Below are 23,317 nucleotides of genomic sequence, written 5' to 3' on the forward strand. Positions count from 1 at the left end.
TGCCTCCGTCTTTAGAATCGAATAATAACCCCAGGAAAAAAAAAGGAACAAGCAGGAGGCAGTACGTTCCTTCGAAATTCCGTTAAATTTCTACCAAACTACACGCAGTAACGCCCCAGTTCATACTGTTCGATGCAAGACTCTTTTTATACGTGTACGTTCAAATTTCACGAACTATAAAAATGTGTTACAAATGAACAACCGCCTAAGTCAACTACCCCGTTTTACGACTCTGAACGCTACATCCATATAAAAGAAGTTACTTCAGCCGATGGGAACAGGATAAAGTAGAACTATGTAGTTACTTCAAAATTTAAGTAGGCCATATAACTGATCAATATGTAACAATAATGACGCAATAGTCTGGGGTTTCGTTAAACCATTTTCCATTACTATATTTGGAGAAGCTGATATTAAAAGATAATAATGTGTATCGATCTGTGTGGGCTGAAAGGTTGTTATGTACTGTAGCAGTTATTTATTTCCCCAACAGCTCTTTTATGAGGACGCTTTTTTATTTCCCTTGTCCGTATACAACAAATGCTGCCATGAAAATTTAAACATTCACAAACCAACAACAGCATGTTTATCTGATCTGGTAAAAATTATGGAGCCAGTTTCTCGCGTTAAGGTACCAGTTTCGAATATACATAGACTGTTCACCTTATGGTTATAGCTCGTCGTTACAGGAGAAGTATTAGAAATGATATAAAGCAAACGTCTAATGTTGCAATATTATATTTCAGCATCCTGATGGAATGGTTAGTCATTTAATTCGTAAGAACAGTCTCGGAGCTGCAAATTCTTGTCTTCGCAGACCAGTGGTATGCTACGTTGTCTTATATTATAGCTGTTTAGACTTCATCAGGTCATAATCAAGTAGATTATATACGTAGATACTGCACTGCATTGTTTCTGTTTTGTTCTAAAATGCTGCTATAACTAGGTTAAAATAGGTTTCAATTGTTGCTGAATTTGGTTAATACATGGCAATGTGACACACCCTGTATGCATTCCTCTTCACACCATACGCGTTACATGCCCTGTCCATCTCACCCTCCTGGACCTGATCATTCTACTTGTATCTGACGAAGAATACAAGTTATGAAGCTCCTCGTTATGCAATTTTCTCCAGCCTCCTATTACAGCACCTCCCTGGGTTCATATATTCTCTTTAGCACCATGTTCAAAAACACCCTCACTCTATGTTCTTCCCTTAATGTCAGAGACCAAGTTTCAGAGCCATACAAAACTAGAGAAAAAATAACGTTTTATATATTTTAATCTTTGGGGCACGCGGTAGCGTAGTTGTTTGAGGCACTATGCTACAAGCCGGAAGGTCGCGGGATCGAATCCAGATGACGTGGATTTTTTCAATTTCCCTAATCCTTCCAGCCGCACCATGGCCCCTGAGTAGACTCAGCCTCTAACAGAAATGAGTACCAGGAATATTCCTGGGGGTAAAGGGCGGCGGGTGCGTGAGGCTGATAACCTCACCTCCATCTGTGAGCCGACTGTCTAGAAAATGTGGGAGCCTCAACATCTCACAACCCTATGGGCCTTCACGGCCTGTTACAGGGATAGCTTTACTTTTTTTTACTTTATATTTTAATCTTCAAAGACAGAAGACGAAAAGAAAAAAAAAAGTTCTGAACTTAATTTTAGCAAACATTAACAGAATTTAATCTGCTATTTATTTCCTCATTGTACACACACAGAATTCTACAATATTTTGAGGATCCGAAGTACACAGCCTTCTCGCTTGTGACACCGTGCATATTGGTAGATAGGTAAAAGCATTTCAAACGTAGCAGCTTCCTTTATTAATGAGTAGTGAAACGCCGACCCACAGTATGCTGTCGTCTGGAAAAGGCCGAGATACAGTGGAAGTGATGCCTCTCACAACGATACGAAAGTTGAGCGATATGTTCTGAACTAGTCCGATTAAAACGGCTGCAACAGTTCAAGAACATGCTCAAGTGGCCCATGTCACGCAATTCTGTTAATCTCGCCCGTGATCTAAGGCCGTTAGAACATTAGCAAAACTGAATGGGCAAGACTAATTTAACGACTGCGTACTTTTACTCGTCCTTCATGAACAAACTGCTCTCCGGAAGGCGCAACGAATGCGTGCCATTAGGCTGCACGTACAATTCAACTAGAGCCCATTATAATAGTGGAAACAATCGGTGGCCGGCAGGAATAACCCATATGGACCGCGAGCTACCATCACAAAATAAAAGCCGGTATAGCGACAGGCTACGGGCCGGACGGTCCGGGTTCGACTCCCGGCAGAAGAGATTTTTCTCTACTTCACAGCATTCAGGCTGGTTCTGGGGCCCATTCAGCCCCATATATAAGCACAGGGACAACCTTACCTTTATCTCAAAATATTATCTACATAGTTCAGATATTCAGAGGTTAGTGACCATATTTTCTTATGTTTTCTTTTCCCTGAGGAAAGAGATGTTTCTCTTCTCCATAACGTCCAGAGAGGCTCTGTGGCCCACCCATCCTCCTTGTACAAACGATACCAAGGACCATTTCCCCAGACGTAAAGCTGCAGGTACGTGAAGCTAACCATTCGCCTTCATCTAGTACCAAAGATGAGTGGGAGCTATACCTCCACTCCTCAACACGTTTTCAATCATAATGACAACATCGTGGACTCGTAAACTAGAGATAGTGCGACACTAGACCCCCCTAATTCAGAATCATGAACTAATGTATCGTAACAGAGCTATGATAAATATAAAAGTTTCGTTGGGGTAATTTTCTTGGAAAATATAAAATGAAGGCCGTCAGAAAACATCTTTAGCTTTCAGTCTGACAGCGATAACTAACGAAACACTGAGCTAGACATGTGAAATTTTGTATGATACATGTAAATAAATCAACAACTACAAGGCAAGGTAAGGTAAAGGTATCCCTGTAACAGGCTGTGAAGGCCCAGAGGGTTGTGAGACGTCAGGGCTTCCACATTTTCTAGACAACCGGCTCACAGATAGCAGAATGACGGTCAGCCTTACGCGACGGCCGCACACTACCCCCAGGAAGATTCCTAGTACTCATTTCTGTTAGAGGGTGAGACAACCCCAGGGCCATAGTGCGGCTGGAATTAGGTAAATTGAGAAAAATCAACTTCATCGGGATTAGAACCCGCGACCTTCCGGCTTGTAGAATAGCGCCTCAACCAACTACGCTACCGCGTGCCCTCTAGTAAATTACAAACATACGTTATATTCGGTATATTTAATGAAGACATAATCTAAAATGAAATAATGTTTTCTTGGTGAAAATAACATGAAACAAAAATAAAAAAAAAATAATGGATCTGCACGACTAGAAATCTATGCAAGAGGAAAGTAGGTCCGGATCTCCTGTTAATACTGCCGTAATCACGACAGGAAAGACATCCTTGGTTGTACAAGACTACCAATCAGCAATTCACGCTCCAAGTAGCTAGAAAGAAGTTGAATTACTTTCTGTGCCTTCCATTCCATTCTTCTACCCCTCCGATATCGCCAGTTTCCAGGCAAAGAAACTTCAAGGAGAAGAAGGTAGAATAATGCGAGGACACAAGAGAATATGTAAAAGTAAAGTAAAAGTAAAGCTATCCCTGTAACAGGCCGTGAAGGCCCATAGGGTTGTGAGACGTCGAGGCTCCCACATCATCTAGACAATCGGCTCAAATATGGCGGTAAAGTTGTCAGCCTTACGCGCCGGCCGCGCTTTACTCCCCAGGAAAATTATTTAATTCCTGGTACTCATTTCTGTTAGAGGCTGAGTCAACCCCAGGGCCACAGTGCGGCTGGAAGGGTTAGGTCAATTGAAAAAAATCCAGCGACCTCATCGTGACTTGAACCCGCGACCTTCCAACTCGCAGCATAGCCCTGAGAGTGAATTATGCTCTTGATATATACAGGCATACTGACGCAAAATTCAGAGAATAACGTCAATCCTGTGAACTGAAAGCAGTCCGAAATATCAAAGGGCACATGCTGCAATCTGAAGAGAAAACTGCCAATACATGAAAAATATCCTGGAATGTGACGCTGTATAGCCCCATATAAGTTCACCGGCGTTTCGGAGGAATGTAATGTCACGGTTTTATGGAGTGACTATAGACGCATTTGAAATGGTATTTCGATTTATTGAACACCTACAAATCATAACTAAAAGTAACCATAGCACTGTCGCTAATTCACACACTACAGTTCACTACTGCACGGACCAAGTCTTCTCACTCTGCTGTCATTAGTCGTTGTCTGGTTATGGCTTCCAACTGCTTCCGCCTTCACATCCTTACTGACCGCCGACTGTCTCAAACTAATATAACTCTAGACTTGTCCTGCTTATAACCCGGCACGGACCGAATAGAGAACACCTTCCAAGTTGGTCCATTGGTGCGTGTCTAGCAACGGGCGTTGTTTACACAGTCATTACTTAGCAACGGGTCCACATGCCACAGTATTCACTTCATCTGAAGGTGACAAGTAAGGAAGCAAGCAACCAGCAAGCTAAGCTGCTTGCAGTACGAGTACATTCCTCCGAAACGTCAGTGAACTTCTATCGGATTACATGACGCCACATCGCAGAAAACAGGGCTCTTCTTGCTCACNTAGGGATCTGTTGCCTAGCAACGGGCGTTGTTTACACAGTCATTACTTAGCAACGGGTCCACATGCCACAGTATTCACTTCATCTGAAGGTGACAAGTAAGGAAGCAAGCAACCAGCAAGCTAAGCTGCTTGCAGTACGAGTACATTCCTCCGAAACGTCAGTGAACTTCTATCGGATTACATGACGCCACATCGCAGAAAACAGGGCTCTTCTTGCTCACAGTTGAAAGAATCTCAAATCCAACATAAAAGCACTCACACCTCACTTGCAACACGAATATAATGACTTGACGGATTCGATACAGCACGAGCTGCAATTTATAACGATGTGAATATTAACTTACCTTACATAATTGAGAGTACAAGTTCCGGGAAAAAGAGGTACCAAGAAGAGTTTCCTTTGAACTTTTCCCTTTAGCAAAGAAGTTAAAGGCAGTAAGTAGATCCTCAAGGGTTCTGACGATGACGCATGACATGATTACCGATTTTCTGGACTTCTTCCATTGTCCGGTAGAACACTGAACAACACAACGTTTGGGAAACTGGATCTGTTTTCGCCGCGGACCAGTGGTTGGGGTTAGCTATTTCCAACGGACCCAACAGAGTTGATGTGTCTCACCCCCGTATCTGTGGACGGAAACAGATTCAATTTCCGGAACGTTGTGTTCCTTGGTGTCCTTTAGAATACCGGAAGATGGGTAAAGTCTAAAAACACAGAAATCCGGACGAAATTTATAAACAGACAAAACTTTGGTCAGAGAAAATATTCGGCAAAAGATCACTGGAGATTCGTATACTTGTATGAGAAGATAATATTACAACGGATATTAAACAAATACGGAGGAGGGTGTGGAATGGATTTATCTGGCTTAGGATACAACGATGTGGTATGGTCTTGCAAACATGGTAAAATGCTTCCAGGTGCCACAGAAAGAGGGAAATTTCTTGGTTAGCTGCGAGACTATTAGCTTCTCGCGAAGGATTCTGCTCTATGTAGTTAATTATCTTTGTGCAAAATTTTCAAAAGTACAGATTTATACGGTGTGGAACTTGGGCGACGCAACTTTAAACATTCTTGCCGTCGTCATATTCACAATTAAAAAAAAATCATACAAACATTTTTAACTACAGTTATGGTCTAAACACAAGTAACGTATCATAGTTAGGGCTCCCAAAGAGAACGCCCTCTGTCACAACCGACATCCGAATTTCGTACAAACAACGACGCTCTGTCCATTACTTTGTCACTATAACTCGAAATGTTGTTCTCAAACTGGTTTCAGTTTCTAAATTTTCATTCATTCGCATAAGTGACCAATTAAAAATACACAAGCATTTAAAAATGTCTCAGAATAGCTTTATTATTAACGGCCTCTTCACAACTTAACACGGTGCTGACCTTCAGTGAGATTCAAAAGACGTTAAGAGTTTGAACATATAGTCCAAAACGTCACAGTGTCGCTATATTTATAACTTTAGCGCATGAAACAAGTTTAAATATATGAATTTACGTATTACGTTTGCGGTTCGCGGTATCACAAAGTTTTAGAACCCCTGCTATACGATATTCTGAATATCCTTTGATATCGAGACACAGTCCTTAGAATGGATATACTGCATGAATGGATTCATTGTGCCAATTACGTTGCAGATATACTTCCCAAAAACACTAAGTTCAGTGGGGCACGTAACGGAACACACTACAGCACCTCTGTCCTGGCATTCAACGGATCCATTCATAAGGGTGTCATCTGATAGGCATCTGCAGGATCTGTGGAGTGAATATAATGATCGGCCTTGTCTCAACAATTCGAAGAATCGTAGGCTTTGAGGTTGTTACAGCAATGGAACATAACGCCGTGTAGCCCGTTGAAAGTCAACCGACGTTTCCGAGGAACACACCGCCTGCATCTTCAGGGTCGAATAAGCCGGGCAAGATAAAAGGTAAAGGTAAAGCTATAAGAGCTGTGTAGGCCCACTGGGTCGTGAGACGTCTAGGCTCCCACATTTCCTCTAGCAAATCGGCTCTCAGATGGCGGAAAGGTTCTCAGCCTTAGGCGCCGGCCGCCCTTTACTCCCAGGAAGATTCCTGTTACTCACTTGTGCCAGAGGCTGAGTTGACTCCAGGGCGATAGCGCGGCTGGAAGGATTACGTCAACTGAAAAAAATACACCTCATCGGACTCGAAGCCGCGACCTTCCGACTTGTAGCACAGTGCCCCCTAAGCTGAGCAAGATACCAGCCTCAAAGCAAGTGACAAGCCGGCATTATATCCCAGCAGAATTCGAAGAATCGTGTTGTATGTAGGTCTTTTAGACGCTATGAGAAACGCAGTCATTCAAACCATCACGAAAGTGCAACAGGAATGTTGTGTGCAAACTCCTTAGCACAAAACGGTTTTTGATGAAGATAACAAGACGCTGCCATTAATTACAGTGCTCACGTTCACATCGCTACAGGCAACTATTCTTTCCCTCGATCTACAAGGAGCCTCGTTAAGTGCCGATAAGATTTTCAATTCGCTATAGTCAATAATGTTCAGCCGATCACAGTGGCCGCGCGATCGAAGGGATCTTAAGGCATGAACTGTCTTCGCTCGCTCGGACGTTGGGAACGTGGATGTCTGTGTGCAATTATTCTGTATCTGTATCGTACTGTGTGTAGGCTGCGGTCTTGCGAGGGCCAGAGCACACGTCTAAGGGGTCCCCACGTCTGTGTAAAAAAAAAAGATTACGGAACTGAAGAAAACGCCAGGGCCTAACAAAAGGCTGTACAGCCACTGATGAATGAATGAACGAACGAATAAATGAATGGTCAATGTTCATAGAGGCATGAGGAACAGAAGCAGCTAGCAGAAACTGTATAGCTCAGTGCCTCCCAAACTGGTTTAGTCCGAGGCTTCCTTCATGTGAATAAGTCTGATGCCCAACTTAAGAAGTCTATGTAAAATGCGATTGGGGCACTATGCTACAAGCCGGAAGGTCGCGGGTTCAAGTCACGATGATGTCATTGGATTTTTTTTCAATTCACCTAATCCTTCCAGTCGCACTATGGCCTTGGGGTCGACTCAACTTCTAACAGAAATGAATACCAGGAATTAACTAAATATTTTTTTCCTGGGGAGTAAAGCACGGCCGGCGCATAAGGCTGACAACCTTACCGCCATCTTTGAGCCTATTGTCTAGATAATGTGGGACCCTCAACGTCTCACAACCGTATGGGCCTTCACGGCCTGTTACAGGGATAGCTTTACTTTTTTACTTACTTTATGTAAAATGCGATTTAGTAATTTAGGAACTTCATTACGAATGAATCTTAATATACTTACTTACGGATCTGAGCCCTTCTTGAGGAGCCGCCAAATCTGAACCGTGTTCACAAGAGCCCTCCACTGGTCCCTATCCTGTGCCAGACCAATCCAATCCATACTATCTCTTTCTATCTCTCTAAGATACATTTTAATATTGTCCACCCACCTATGCCTTGGTCTTCACAGTGGTTTCTATTAATTAACTATATAATTATATTAAATAATTATAATCCTATATGGCCACATTAAATCTATTAATTTTAAGTAACTTAATGTGGTCGTTTAGGATTTAAATAAATCAAATCTTTATTATCCTATCCCTTAGGGGACTCGAGTCCGACTTTGCAAACGTTGGTTCGCATAACCAAGATTCGAGTACTCCAGGTGTACGACTTGTGTTTCCGCAGAAACGTCCATCATATATATAAAGCGATTTGCCATTGAAAAAGTCTCATAAAGACCATGGAACAGGCTGAAGACAGTCTTCCATGCGCTCTGACATCTATCGATTGGACCTATGTTATTGATCTGACTAATGAACAATCAGGTACCTCTGCCTTTACAGCATAACAAGTGGTATCACGACTTTGCCGTCGACATAAATTGTGAGGGCATGCTGCAATCTATGAAGGTATGGACCGCTTTGTGTAACCTTTCACCTACAGAACACAAAGCGGCAGGCAAAACATCACGGGAGTGCTGCACTGTGATGATGATACGACCAGTTGTGTAATACTTAAGTTACGCGAGTACTCTGTAATCTTCTCTGTAAAGGTATACTTGTAGACTGCCTGCTTTAGTGAATGGTCTTTCACCTCTGAAGCTTGGCGCAGACACAAGAGAGTCTGTGATGACTATTCTATTGGTCACGAAGTGTCTGTCACGTTGACAATCCTCGTTTCCTGGTCCGTACACATCCCGTGGAGATCCACGCTCCCTCCCCGTCCGTACTTTGATCAATGAGTTCTTGCAACTGTCAGGTAATTTACCTCCAACAAAAGGAATTTCCAACCCTGGTGACTTCAATCTTTCATAGCTTCATTTTTTGCTGCTGGTGGTATACGTTATGTTATGTCAACTACAACACTGTTTTCTCTCGTATAGAGCGGTCTGGTATGAGAGAATATTACCTGTTTGTGGTAAAAACTGTTTCACATTTTTAAAGTCCAATCTCCCATGTGAAGATTTTCAAATATTAACCATATGATCCTTCATTAATTCGTACTTCCTCATAAAAAGTCTATACAGAAAATGGTTGTAATACCAATAATGCCGCACTAGCCCGAATAAAAATGTCAAGTTCTTTTCTCATACAATGCTCTTTAGAAAAGAGAGGTCGCCTTGTTTTCGGGCACTTATAAAAAAACATGAAGATGATTACAGTTCTAATTGCTAATTATAATTTTTTTCCCATGGCACTATAGCCCCAGTGGGCCTAAGCCTACCTCCATGAACTTCTCCGTTCACTTCGGTTTTTCTAGATCTTACACATTCGATAGGACTCCTTGGGTGGGTGATCAGCTCGTCGCAAGGCCTCTACCTGTACACAAACCAAACATCTATGCCCTGAGTGGGAGCTAATTATAATTCTATCTATAAAAATACCTACAGTTATATTTAAGGTATTAAATTCTGAATTAGGTGAGGCACTATACAAGCAGGAAGGTCGCGGGTTCGATTCCCGATGAGGTCAGTGGATTTTTAATTTGGCCTAATCCTTCCAGCCGCACTATGGCCCTTGGGGTCGACTCAGCCTCTAACAGACATGAGTATCCCTGGGGGTAAAGGGAGGGCGGCGCGTAAGCCTGACATCCTCACCGCCACCTGTGAGCAGACTGTCTAGATAACGTGGAAGCCTCGACGTCTCACAACCCTATGGGTCTCCACGGCCTGTTACGGGGATAGCTTTACCTTACCTTACCTTACCATTTTATTAATTCTCTTGACAGTATAGGTTTTCCTTCTTTCTGCTTACAATCCTCAGAAGCTTTTAGCTTGTTGACATCAACAGAAATATGAAGACCTGGGAGAACTAAAAATGCAGAAATACAAACAAAAAAAATCATGGGCAGTGTGTCTGTACTCCAGCACGGACTGAACGTTTCTAGTCTCTGTTTTCAACAAGCTGACAATCAAGAACAACCACTGCAAATTAATCGATTTTTTAAACCCGAAACCACCTAGCTGCAAGACTCCCAGTGTCGTGAAACAAAAAATGGTCACGAGTGCTGGCGAAGGCCGGCAGAAACTTGCCCCAACCGAACTAGCCTGTAATCTTTTTACATTATACGTCTTTTCTGTGAGGCCAAGGCCTATAATGACGAAGGATATAAATTGTGAATAAAGCAGTTCCAGGGAGGAAGGAATAAAATTTTAATTAATTATCTATTACAGTCAGAGATAACAGGTTAGAGGAATCGATCGAAAACCCTTGCTGACATTTTCGATGAGTTATTTCTTTGTTAAGACTAAGGTAGACGTAAACTTGCTGAAAACTGTGAAATATGAGTGATGAAACATGTTGAAATACAGGGCACAGAAATACGTATGCCTTCATGGAACGAGACTTCAGACTCAAGGACGATGATGACATAGTTAAATAACAAGGTACGATCTGCCACTTCTTCACTTCAAGTACAAGGACGCCTACGTTTCCTTAGAAATAAATGTTTACCATCCGTGAAGAAATTCCGGCTAAAGTAACATTATTAAATAAATAATGTATTAATATAAAGCCAGGATGTCTCAGGGGAGATCCATTCGTGGCAGGGACTTTTATCTTCACCATCATTTCCAGACCAGCCAATCCTGTGCCATATCAATCCAATCAATACCATCCCATCATATCTCTCTAGCATCCATTTTAATATTGTCCACCCACCTACGCCTTGGTCTTCCTTGTGGTCTCTTTCCTTCTGGCTTTCCCACCAATATCTTATACGCATTCCTCGTCTCCCCCATTCGTGCTAAATTCCCTGCCAACCTCATCTTCCTTGACTTGATCATTCTAATTATACTTGGAGAAGAGTACAAGTTATGAAGCCCCTCATCACACAATAATAATACCAAAAATTGCAAGTTTTTTCCTTTTACATCATTTCTCTAACTTGATCAGTCTTTAAAACATAATTTGTGAGTGAGTGTTCTGGCTGTCGTCTCCCTCTCTCTCTCCGGAAAAAAGAATATTCTTGTGGCCGTCCATGTTCCACAACCAATCACAGAGCAACAGTCGGACTGTCACCTTTCCTGTCCACATACTCGTATCACTTTCAAAGTGACAGAAAATATAAAGACGAGTGCGAAAAGCTGTAGGGTCAAAGAACACAGTAATATGGACAGAAACAAGTGTGATGAAAGTAACATATCAGGGGTGAAAAAACAGGTTCTCTCATATTTATGAGTCCATTTGTATGTATCGCACGGACGGCAAGAAAGCAAGCCAATATAAGAGGAGCAGTTTAATGTACAGATTTACGAGTCGACTTCCCAAATAATTAGATTTCCTGAAACCATATAAATAACCTCGTAAATACTTTTTTTGAAGGCAGTACTTCAATCCCAGTATTAAAGGCAAAGGCTGTCTACATGCATAATAAAGCATTAGACCATTATGACGTATGGTGATGGAGGTATCGCTCCACACATAACTAGTGTTCAGCATCACGTTCACGCCGATTTATCCCCCATTACCCACTGAATAAGAGGCTGGGTTAGTCCGAGAGCAGGTATGGCCGCGAGGCTAAGGGTAAAATCTCAAACACTAACGGGAATCAAACCCAGTTCGTCCAACCCGTAGCCTAGTTCCTATACTGACTGGGCTACCCTAGTTCGCAACCGATGGTTAATATAATTCCAATGTTACTTATCGATTCCAGACCAGCTCTGAGGTCCACCCAACCTCCTATCCATTGGATACCGGGTAAAGCGGAAGGGGCGTGAACCTGAACACTCACCTCCAACTAGTACCGAGGTCAAAAAAAAATGTGCATCTATACATCCACTCCCCCATACGCCTTCATGGCGGAGTGCTTAATTAATTAAGCACAATGTCAACTTTAACTTTTACATGTCGATAATTAACTTCCACACGCGGAAATCCTGGAAGATATAACTCTCTTACCACCACGTGGAAGATACGCGTATATACATATAACATCAGACATATCCTGGTCTCCCTTTACCTCTCCAAATTCAGTCAAGAAAAGTACCTTGAAACAGATTACCACAGTAGTTTCCCATATCTTTCCCTAGTCTGCATTCATTTTCGTTTCATCTGATACTAAGCGATCCGTAACGCTGAAACAGCGCCGACGGAGAACCTAAGATTCAAGCATAATTCCAAAACACAACCGTCAAGTCTGAACAGTTCTGATAATGGTGTGTCATAATAAAAATTACTGTTATTTCTAACACATTCCAGCGTCTCGACTTTCTTCTCAGAATCATTCGGAAACGGTATATTTTTACCACCATCACGTGCAAGGGCGGAAATGTTTCTACTCAGATGGGCCCGTTAGAAAGGGCTACGTTGTGCTTGGAAGAGCTCACAAAGATGGACGGATACTCGCAATTTCCAAATCATGTTTACACGAAAGAGGTGCTTTGTAAAATTCCCACAAATGTGTAACATACTAAACATGAAAGCAGATAAGTAGGTATAATCACCTGTCAGAATGAAACAAAGGAATGCTTTCCTTTCACTTTAAATAATCCACGAGAGAAACTCTGCGCAGACTACAACAGTAAATATTACCGGAAGAACTGAAAGTCGGTTCCTGCAAAGAATCGCCATGGGTGGGGACTATAACACAGATAGTGCTGTTATCTTATAACATGTTATACATCTGGTTCAAAGTTTGGTGTTTTAGCAGCCTCGACTGATTCCAAAGTTTTGTACCTCAGCTGCAGGATAAAGATATAAGAATGCTTGATCGTCTTACCATCTTATTAAATGCTGTATAACCTGTGCAGACAAGGGTACTGCCGGGAGAGGATCGGGGGGGGGGGGGGCACCNCCAAAATGTTATTACAGGCTTAGACGTAAACCATCTAAGACTATTTTTAATGGTCGCCTCATAGTATTCTGGAAAAATATAAAAATACTTTCAATTTTTGGTATCACTATCTGGTATGTTTGGATGTCGTAGTCGGTATAGCGACTGACTACAGGATAGACGACCGAGGAGGCGGAGTTCGAGTCCCGGTAAGGTCTAGAATTTTCTCTTCTCCACGTCGTCCAGACTGGCTCTGGTGGCCCCCCAGCATCCCATCAAAGGGGCAGCAGAGGCTCTTTCCCCACGGGTAAAGCGGCCGGGGCGTGAAGATTACCACTCACCTCCAACCAATGCCGAACCAAGAAAATGTGGATCTATACATCCATTCCCCTATACGCCTTCATGGCGTAATCCTTAATTAGTTAGCACAGGGGCAACTTTACTTTTTCGTCCGGTATATTTACCAGTTCAGTTTTTCTTTCCTTAAAAATCCCGAGGAGGCAGATTCCTGGCTTCAACTCCCCCTTGTCTGCAAATGCATATCTTAAGGATCGCTGGTGCAGATAAAATAATAAATTATGGTCTTCTCGGATCTAACGCCTTCGAGTTTGGTAAGTAGGAACCAACGATTCTGAAGACAGAGCCACCAGGTTTGTCTGAAATGTTGGTGCCTATCTACCAAACTACATCAGATTAGAGGTTCCTATGGCAGTGTTTCAGAAGACTTCGTTACCAGCGTTTCACAGAACGCTCTGCCTTTATTCTCAAGCTGAGACAGCAAGATCCTCTGAAACGCTGGCAACAACCTGCTGGACTACAAGGCCTCACATCGTAGCCCACATTATGCCTACACCCCTGATATAAACTGCAGTGTCTCATATCCATCATAAAAACTCCTCTCCCTCCATACACAGAACAGGATATGAGTACTCAGTATACTGTAAGCTTGTAAACAGCCGTGAGGGTGGGAACAAATTAGATAATCAGACACAAACCCCTCCCATGGTGTTAGCACATAGGATACAAAATGTTTTGCTCTAGAATTGTTTGAAACAATGTACATAGGCTATCCAAGTAAAAACCTACTTTACCTATATATGCATATAACTGAAAAACATGACTTCACTGATACCGTGCCAAAGAAATACAACATTCTAAACAAAAAATTATCCTACAAAGAATAAAAACTACAAGCATACAAACATTTTAAAGAAATCTACATTAACTCTAGAGGTGTCAGCTTTAATCCCACATCTCCAAGAAAACACCTTTGGTTTCCAGAGTTCCTCTTCTTTCAAGGGTAAACAGTATATACAAAAACTCCCTAGGAACTTCAAGCATAAGAAAAAGTTCCAACCAAATGTTTCTTCACTATGAAGCTCATATAAAATCTCAACAGTTGCCACATGCTGTTGGATACATAACCTTTTTTGTAGAAGTCGAATTGTCGCCATTTGGCATTTGTAGGGTTAACAAAATTTGCCTTATGCTTATACAGGGTGTCTACAAAAGGTCTGACATATTTTGATCTTTAATAATTCGGAAAATAACGAAGATAGAAATACTCTGGTTACATTGTTGGATTGAGAAACTCAAATAGTTTTGTGTCTGTTGTTAATAAAGTTGTACATGTGCTCCATTTATTGCACGTAAAATATCAAGGCGATATTCGATTTCTTGCCAGGTTCGGGCAAGCATACCGACATCCACAGTGGCTATTGCGTCTCCTACTCTGGTAAGAGTACGAGAACGGTTTCTGCAACGAATATGTTATGAAGAATAGATGATGATGAAAAATTTCTTACAACCATACTTTTTCTCTGAAGCTTGCTTCCACATTTCTGGAACAGTCAATCACCATAACATACGCATTTGGGGATCAGAGAGCCCTCATAAATACCGTGAAATGGCAAGAGACTTCCCAAAAGGGAATGTGTGATGTGCTCTTATGCATGATCGAGTCATTGGGCCTTTCTTTTTCGCGGAAAAGACAGTCACATCTGTCATTTACCTAGACATGTTGCAGAATTTTGTATTCCTGCAAACTGAAGCGCTTCAGCCCGAAATCATTTTCCAACAAGACGGTGCGCCACCTCATTGGAGCACCATAGTTCATGATGCTTTGGACAAACATTTTCCAGGAAGATGGATTGGACGAGGTGGTCCAATTTCTTGGCCCCCAAGATCACCCGACATAACCCCACTGGACTTTTTCCTCCGAGGATATGTCAAAAACATTGTTTATAAGACGCAGGTGAGAGACATCGATCAATTAAAAACCAGAGTAAGAGACGCAATAGCCACTGGATGTCGGTATTATTGCCCGAACCTGGCAAGAAATCGAATATCGTCTTGATATTTTACGTGCAAAAAATGGAGCATATGTACATCTTTATCAACAATAGACACAAATCTTTTTGAGTTTCTCAATCCAACAATGTAACCAGTTTATTTCTATCTTCGTTATTTTCCGAATTATTAAAGATCAAAATGTGTCAGACCTTTTGGAGACACCCTGTATATGTGTGCATGTATAGTGTAGTGTATATACTGTATATATAAATAATATAAATTTTCTACAACCATATATTTAAAAACAGTTCTACGAAACAATAATTTTCAGCCTGTGAGTAGACTGATAGCTCTTTTCAAATTCTCATGGGTAATATTCTAGAGGACTTCCAAAATCTAATTCTTTCCTTCTTTGAAAGAATAGGATTTCGTGAAAGAGACTGAACTATTAAAATAGTATGTTGCTACAGTTACATGGTTTTGTAATGGCAGTGAACTGTGTTCGATAACAGCTGATGACAGAAGACTGGTATCAGCATAAATGAGTTTAATGAGCAGAACTGTGCTATATACACCTTTGGATTGAAAAAGAAATGAAACTATAATATAACTAATATTGCACATAAGTAAAATAAAAGTAAAACTATCCCTGTAACAGGCCGTGAAGGCCCATAGGGTTGTGAGACGTTGAGGATCCCACATTATCTAGACAATAGGCTCAAAGATGGCGGTAAGGCTGTCAGCCTTATGCGCCGGCCGTGCTTTACTCCACAAGGAAAAAATATTTAATTAATTCCTGGTATTCATTTCTGTTAGAGGCTGAGTCGACCCCAGGGCCACAGTGCGGCCGGAAGGATTAGGTCAATTGAGAAAAATCCAATGACCTCATCGGGACTTGAACCTACGACCTTCCAGCTTGTAGCATGGTGCCTCAACCAACTATGCTACCGCATGCCCCACAAATTTCACTGTATACTTTTTATGTGCAATTTAAATCATAACACAGTCTTCCCACATGGTCACTGCCACACAGATAATTTTCCATTCAGACCATGTAAATATGAAAGTTTTTAACATCTGCTAAAATGTTTCGGACATCAGAGAACTGACAAATAAAGAAATGTAGTATTTCCTGTCCCTAAACAAAGAACATACACACTCTGCTGGAAGAGGGGCAATGCCCTGCAGACCTCCCCAAGAATATACCACTCCTTTGCTCTCATACAAGTGCCATATGGTGGAAGCAATGATGATGACAAGGGCAGAATATAATTATATTTTTCACATAACTGGAAATGAATAATAACTGATGACTTGCGGAGCACTGTAACAAATTCTTGTACAGCTCTGCACTCCATGTGAATGTACATAAATAAAATCATGACAGAAACGAATGGAACGGTATACAACACAATTTGTAAAACAGCGTTAGTAAATGGTAATAAATTATCCAAAATGCACTGCAGAAATTTGGTAACATCTGTTATTACTAATTCTTGTGAACAAAAGTTATTAGTGATTACGTTATTTACTTATACGAGGTACTGCTTCAAGTGCAGAGGTCTGGCAACATCTAATGTTACCGACTGCAGGGTTTCATTAAAATTCAGTTATTGTGTTTTTTGGTGATAGAGCCATGTGGAAGTCAGCTATGCTGTCAACGTTTCACAGGAACTGGCTGCCACAAACTTCCAGCCAGAAGATCGCAGAAGCAGGTTCCCCTAAAATGTTGGCAACACGGCCCACTTCCATATGGTGACATTGTCTCAAAACAGGGTCATCATCAAGCCATAACGTGTTAGCAAAGAACAGCTGGTTGGGAAAGGTTCTGAAAGAAACCAAATGCAGCCTCCCTTACTCTTGGAGCTGAGCCCTTCTGGAGGAGCCGCCAATTCTGCAGGTACTCAAGAATTTCCCGGCATTTTATGGAACCTGAAGGTTCATTACTGTGTTCACAAGAGCCCTCCACTGGTCCCTATCCCAAGCCAGATCAATCCAATCCATCCCATCTCTCTACGATCAATTTTAATACTGTCCACCCACCTACACCTTGGTCTTCCTTGTGGTCTCTTTCCTTCTGGCTTTCCCACCAATATCCTATACACATTCGGCTCCCCCATTCGTGCTACATGCCCTGCCCACCCCATCCTCCTTGACTTGATCATTCTAATTATACTCAGAGAAGAGTACAAGTTATGAAGCTCCTCACTGTGCAGTTTTCTTGTCACTTCATCTCTCTTTGAACTAAATGCAGCCTACATGTGATTTACCTGAACATCCAATTTCCCTGGCAATAATCAAACTGCATAAATCCAAAATAAAAGATAAAACAAATTTCTGTTACATTAACTAGGTCTTATTCTCTCACATGGAACATAATTTCAGATTCCACAATCTGAAATTATATCAAAATCATCCCAGCCATTTGTAACAAATCACCGCATGTGCTTAGCACCATACACTGCAGAAATCCCTGGCTGGCGCTTAAGTGTCAGCTTCACACTCCAGCTGCTTCATCTCCAAGGAAGGAGTTCCTGGTACCCAATTGTAGCAGAGTTGATGGGCCTTAAGGGCCAGGCTGGATATGGCAGCAAATGCTGACATTCTTGCTCCTGATGGAAACGGAACATAATGAGGAGCTTCATAACTTGTACTCTTCTCCAAGTATAATTAGAATGATCAAGTCAAGGAGGATGAGATGGGCAGGTCATGTAGCACGAATGTGGGAGCCGAGGAATGCGTATAGGATATTGGTGGGAAAGCCAGAAGTAAAGAGACCACAGGGAAGACCAAGGCATAGGTGGGTGGACTATATTAGAATGGATCTTAGAGAGATAGGATGGGATGGTACTGATTGGATAGATGTGGCTCAGTATAGGGACCAGTGGAGGGCTCTTGTGAACACAGTAATGAACCTTCGGGTTCCATAAAATGCTGAGAAATTCTTGAGTAGCTGCAGATTTGGCAGCTCCTCCAGAAGGGCTCAGCTCCATGAGTGAGTAAGTAAGTAAGTAAGTAAGTAAGGAAGTAAGTAAGTAAGATGGAAACGGAACTCTGGACCAATCCAGCCTGTAGCCGGTCACTTTATTATGCTATCCTGTCTTACTTACATATATTTTAAAGCACAACAGACCACTGTAGGTCGCGGTGCAAGGGCCGAGGAGGCCTATCCCTCATACATACATATATTTTATATGTTGCATTATTTAAAAGACAAGTTGAGTTTGATCTTCTCACAGTGGTGACTCACAGCTGCATAGTTAAGAGAGAGCACAAGATTTATCAGGAACATATCCCCACCATTTGCAGGGTGAAGGAAAGAGGCAAGCAAGGAACCGGTAGACGGCAAGATTGGAGGCTACATGTTCCTTGGACACATGGGGCCTTTTCTGAATGTCACAGCATTACATCCAGAAGAATGAACTTTCCATCACTAAATAACTTAAAACGTATTGCATTACATTTGAGCAATGCGTTGCTAGGCAACAGCTCTGCAAACATGGTCCAACATGCAACAATACAGGAAGCTGTGTTTCTGTATATCCAACTGACGTGCCAATAGACTGGCTGGACAGCAATCACGTGATATGTGATTCCTGTGATGCATGTCCGTCCCGAGGCTATATAACTAAGAGTCCAGGAGGACTCTGAGCAGTTACAAGTAGCAGTAGCGGCAGAAGCATGCGAACAAGCAGGAAAGCAGTAAGCCTGAGGAGTACTGACGAGTACAGGAAGTAAGCCTGTGAAGACTTAACTTGTGATTTGAAGACTTTATGTGTGCTATAGCGCAGTGGTATTGGGAATGTGTGATTTAGGGAGACTGTTATAGTTCCTGTGTTACAAATCCGTGAAGACTAGTGCTGACAGAATGAAGAGATTAGCGTGGAGTGCTTTGTAGTCTGAAAATTAGTAACAGCGTTATAATTATTTGTTAGTTATGACCTGTAACTACCCAGTAAATCCAATTACCAGTCTGAACCCCGCCTTTAGTCACTAATACAGCCATGAAGAATGAACTTCCCATCACTAAATAACTTAGAATATACTACATATATGATCAAGCTAAAATAATTTTCTTATACTCCACAGGTTTTAGCATTAACTCCAAAAATGAGATCCAAAATTAAAAATCTGGAAATTCAGTTCACAGTTACAAAATGTACACTGTTTCCGCGAAATCTCACACTGTGAATAAAGATACTGCTAGTACAGCACTATTTATCAAATTGTGATATTGCACAAAATTTGGATGTGATTTCTTGATAAATGAATTAAGTACATGTACAAAGCACCATTCAGCACATGTCTGGAGCAAAGTGTTTACCATAATCCAGCATAATAAAAGCCTCTAGAACTCAAAAGACTAGTAGTAACAGATTTCAATCAATTTTACAGCAATCGGAGCATTCCAAACTTTTCTGCCGACTGCTGAAGTAGTCTCGACAAAACGCTACTCGTTTCGACATCAGATGAAGTGGCAATCAATCTTCATGACAAAATTGAAACTGCAAGCTGATTTCACAATCTCAACTGGGGGTCTTCTACATTATGTCATCACATAACCAAATGTCGTGGTCAAGTGTATAGCGCTCCTGCTTCATATTCACAGGTTCCAAATTCAAATCTGGGCTCAGATACCAGCTTTCCTCAGCTCCTCCAAAAGAGAACCTCAAATTAGGCCATAATATGTAGGATCTGAGGTTCTCACAGCAATGACTATGAACAGTTCTATCTTCTGCCACATAACGAGGTGTAGTCCGTTGAAAGTGAACCAACATTTCAGAGGAACAGGTTGGTTGACTTTGAAGGGACTCAAAACAAAAAAAAAACTCCATGGTCTGTAGTCTGCAAGCGAACTTTACTGTCGGAGCAACCGCTGCCCATCAGCAAAGTTAGTGCCAACTTTAGCGGAAAGGTGTCACGTGGTCAGAGCAATGGATCCCCATGGCTGTTAATCTCGGTTTTCTACACTGGAGCCGCTGTTTACCTGAAATAGCTCCTCAATTATCCTCACATCCTGAGTGGACCCTAATACTTCTCAGAAAATCTGGTACTGCCAGGAATCGAACCCGGGATCTCTGGATCTGTAGGCAGGAACTCTGACCACTAGACCACAGAGGGGGTCCCTTTGAAGGGACTGTACAGCATTATAATGCAGAACCCAGAACTCTTCTTAGGCCATAGCAGTTTCCTTCCTTCTTTCCAATTCAGCATTCATTAACCATTAAATGGTCTGACATTATACAGCGAAGCGTGAGCTATCAACTGCTTCATTAAATAAACTGCAAACAAAATATGGCACCGAGCAATAGCACATGTGGATACCAATGATCTAGAGAAATGTGGTGCCACCATCTGCAAGGCAGGAGTGAAGACGGAGATAGCAGATCCTCAAAAACTTCATTTCCTTCTTATTTTAAGTTGGTTATTTAATGACACTGACAGTCTCGAGACTATAGATACCATCAGATGATACGCTCATATGGACTGTGGATCAGTTTGTGGAATGAGGCTTGGGAAGGGAAACCAAAGTACTTGCAGAAAACAGCCTCAGTGTCACCAAGACCACTTACTGACAAACCCTAGAGACCACAGTCTAAACGTTTGATCTGAGGTTTTCTTGGCGGTCAATATGAAGAATGCCACGTTTCAGAGGAACATCGGTTAACAAAATATTTACACGGTGCCGCATCCTAGAAGGTGGCATTCTTCACATAAAATCCTGTGCTTCTAAAATTGTTAATGGGGTCTATATGAATATGGAAGGCAGTGAAATCTGTTACTCACTTTGACAGTGACACTGGAACCTGATGATTTGATGAGGTCAATGATTTCCTCCCTGCTTTTGTCATCAACCACAACCCCATTTACCTCCAGCAGACGATCCCCTGGTAATAAACCTGTCTCGTTGTTGTGCTGAACAATTACACCTGGTTCAGCGAAAATCACAGCCCTAGTGTGTTGTTGTCCATTTGGTAGCTTCTCTGTCACCATCGCACGCCGCAATGAGAAACCGAAATCACCTCTAGGTGGTGGCTGACGTTGGATTGTAAGTTCACGAGGTTTTGGCAGAGGTACCGGAATGACAGGAGGTAACGGAAGCTCTGTTAAAGTATCTTCCAGACCACCGGAGCAGTATCGATTCCACCGGTTATGAAAGCCAACAAAACCTTGACTTTCACCAACAGGGCTCAAGCTAAAAGGGGGAGTTGCAAAACTACTGTTTGTAGTAGTTGTGTCCGTGAGACTATCTGCACTGGGGCTTGTACTGGTTACAGTCAGAAGTTTATTGTTGGTGTCTGCATTTGTACCCATAGCAATTGGTGCAGTGAGGTAGGCACTGTGATCACCACTTCCCATTGATGAGGGTAAGAACTCGTCACTTGCTCGACTTGAATCCGGGGGGCTTCCACGATGATGGTAATGATCTGATCTACCATCGATATTGTCCCTAAGACCCGAAACCAATGCTAAAGAAGAGGTAGATTCTTTTACTATGAAACATGCACTAGAACTGATACCAAGTCTGCTGTTAGTTGTCATCTGTGGCACATTTTGATATGCTATCACCTCGTTTTGAAGTGTGTTCCTTACCAAAATGTTGCTGTCACTATGATTATTTTCACCATGATTATTCATATGCACATTTTCACCACTTCCTGCACTACTCCCACTTAGTCTTGGCCCCTTCAAGATTCCTCGTTTTGGAGGTCGAGGAGGGAGAGGTGGCAATGAGTGTTGTTGACTCCCAGATATTGTAGAAGGGTTGTTCAAGGATGTGAGACTTGCTTCACTGCTGTCACTTTGGGTCAATGTATCACCACCTCCACTGCGGATCCAAGAACTGGTACACGAAGAAGGGGATGGACTAGCAGGGGTTGTAGAGGATATATGATGTCCTGGAAGACTGCTCGAACCTCCAACATATTCTGGTCCATGGTCCAGACTTGCAAAGAAACTGGCACTGTAATCTGCAGTGATGCCACTTGGAAGCTTCTCTTTCTCCTTCCGGCGGCCACGGATCTTCAATGAACGTCTTACCTGAAAGGGCATGGATATCATTAGTTTTACAACACTCTACAGGAATAAATGCAAAATGTAAGAGAGAATGGTTATTTATAATATTAAAAGTGAACTTACTTCATCTAGTCTGAGCAATTCGTCAGCTGTCATGCTACCTCGATCTCTTTTTTTATTTTCTTTCCGTTCTTTCTTTTCTTTCTTTCTCTTTTCCTTCTCCTCCTTCTCTATGCCCCCTTTCTTCATGAAGTTAAACATGACGGCCTGGTATATGGGCTCAGTCTGTAACGAAATAAATTACGACATTAATGCTTAACGCAAACTTAGATTACTACTTTTAACTTTTTCGTGTTCATGTTGTTTACAAACAAAATATGTTCCACAATATGCAGTTATATACTTCAATGTAACAGAGCCAGACATCAAAACATTGACATTCGACATGTTATGCAGGTGCACTGTCATCAGTCAAAACGGGGACAAAGTCCTTATATGTATGAATGTTTTACAATCTCACCTACGATTCCTAAGTACAACCAATGCAATAACGATCCATCATTCTACAGAAACATTTCATATTTCAACAGAATTGCTTGAAAATGCACACAACACTAAACAAATGCGTATCCATTGCATGTTGTAAGGTGCTGTTTCATTGATTTAACGCCGTTATTACATCGACAATACGCGTATTCTTGCTTGATAACCACTAACAGACGACGAGCCACTACTAATACACCTACAACAGCACCTTTTACTACGTGAATGTCTAAAATTCCAATATGGGTACCGCAACCAGGCGAAGTACATCTTAATTTTAAGTGCAGCCGCAATGTGGCAGACTAATCAAGCCCTGCAGTGACACCTAAAGAAGGCTGCAGGAACTATATGATGTAAGCGTGCTGCGTGCGCGGCAGGCACAACCGGGAACAACACAATAGTCTTGAAGTGGTGGGTTTTGGAAGTAGACTAGGTTGAATCTCAATCCTCGAAAACATGAATTCCCGTTAACGATTCATGAGGTAATAAAATTCACATAATTGTAAAAAATACACTTTGTTTTCACCCTATGGAACGAC

At 41.9% G+C, this 23,317-nt stretch overlaps 1 protein-coding gene across 2 annotated transcripts in view; it reads right to left on the minus strand.

Moving 5' to 3' along the window:
* The window catches only part of LOC111862186 (unconventional myosin-XVIIIa), a 271,542-nt gene extending 248,526 nt beyond the window's left edge, over positions 1–23,016 (minus strand). For both annotated transcript variants that reach the window (XM_023847375.2, XM_023847374.2), the window contains exons 1-3: positions 22,756–23,016; positions 22,359–22,520; positions 21,006–22,259 (exon numbers count right to left, since the gene is read on the minus strand). In XM_023847375.2, coding sequence (XP_023703143.1) covers positions 21,006–22,259; positions 22,359–22,496 — 1,392 coding nt within the window. In that variant the 5' untranslated portion in view covers positions 22,497–22,520; positions 22,756–23,016. The remainder of the gene's footprint in view (positions 1–21,005; positions 22,260–22,358; positions 22,521–22,755) is intronic.
* Between the last annotated feature and the right edge of the window lie 301 nt (positions 23,017–23,317).

Source organism: Cryptotermes secundus, unplaced genomic scaffold (assembly GCF_002891405.2).
Source record: "Cryptotermes secundus unplaced genomic scaffold, Csec_1.0 scaffold1229, whole genome shotgun sequence".
Classification (NCBI taxonomy): Eukaryota; Metazoa; Arthropoda; class Insecta; order Blattodea; family Kalotermitidae; genus Cryptotermes; species Cryptotermes secundus.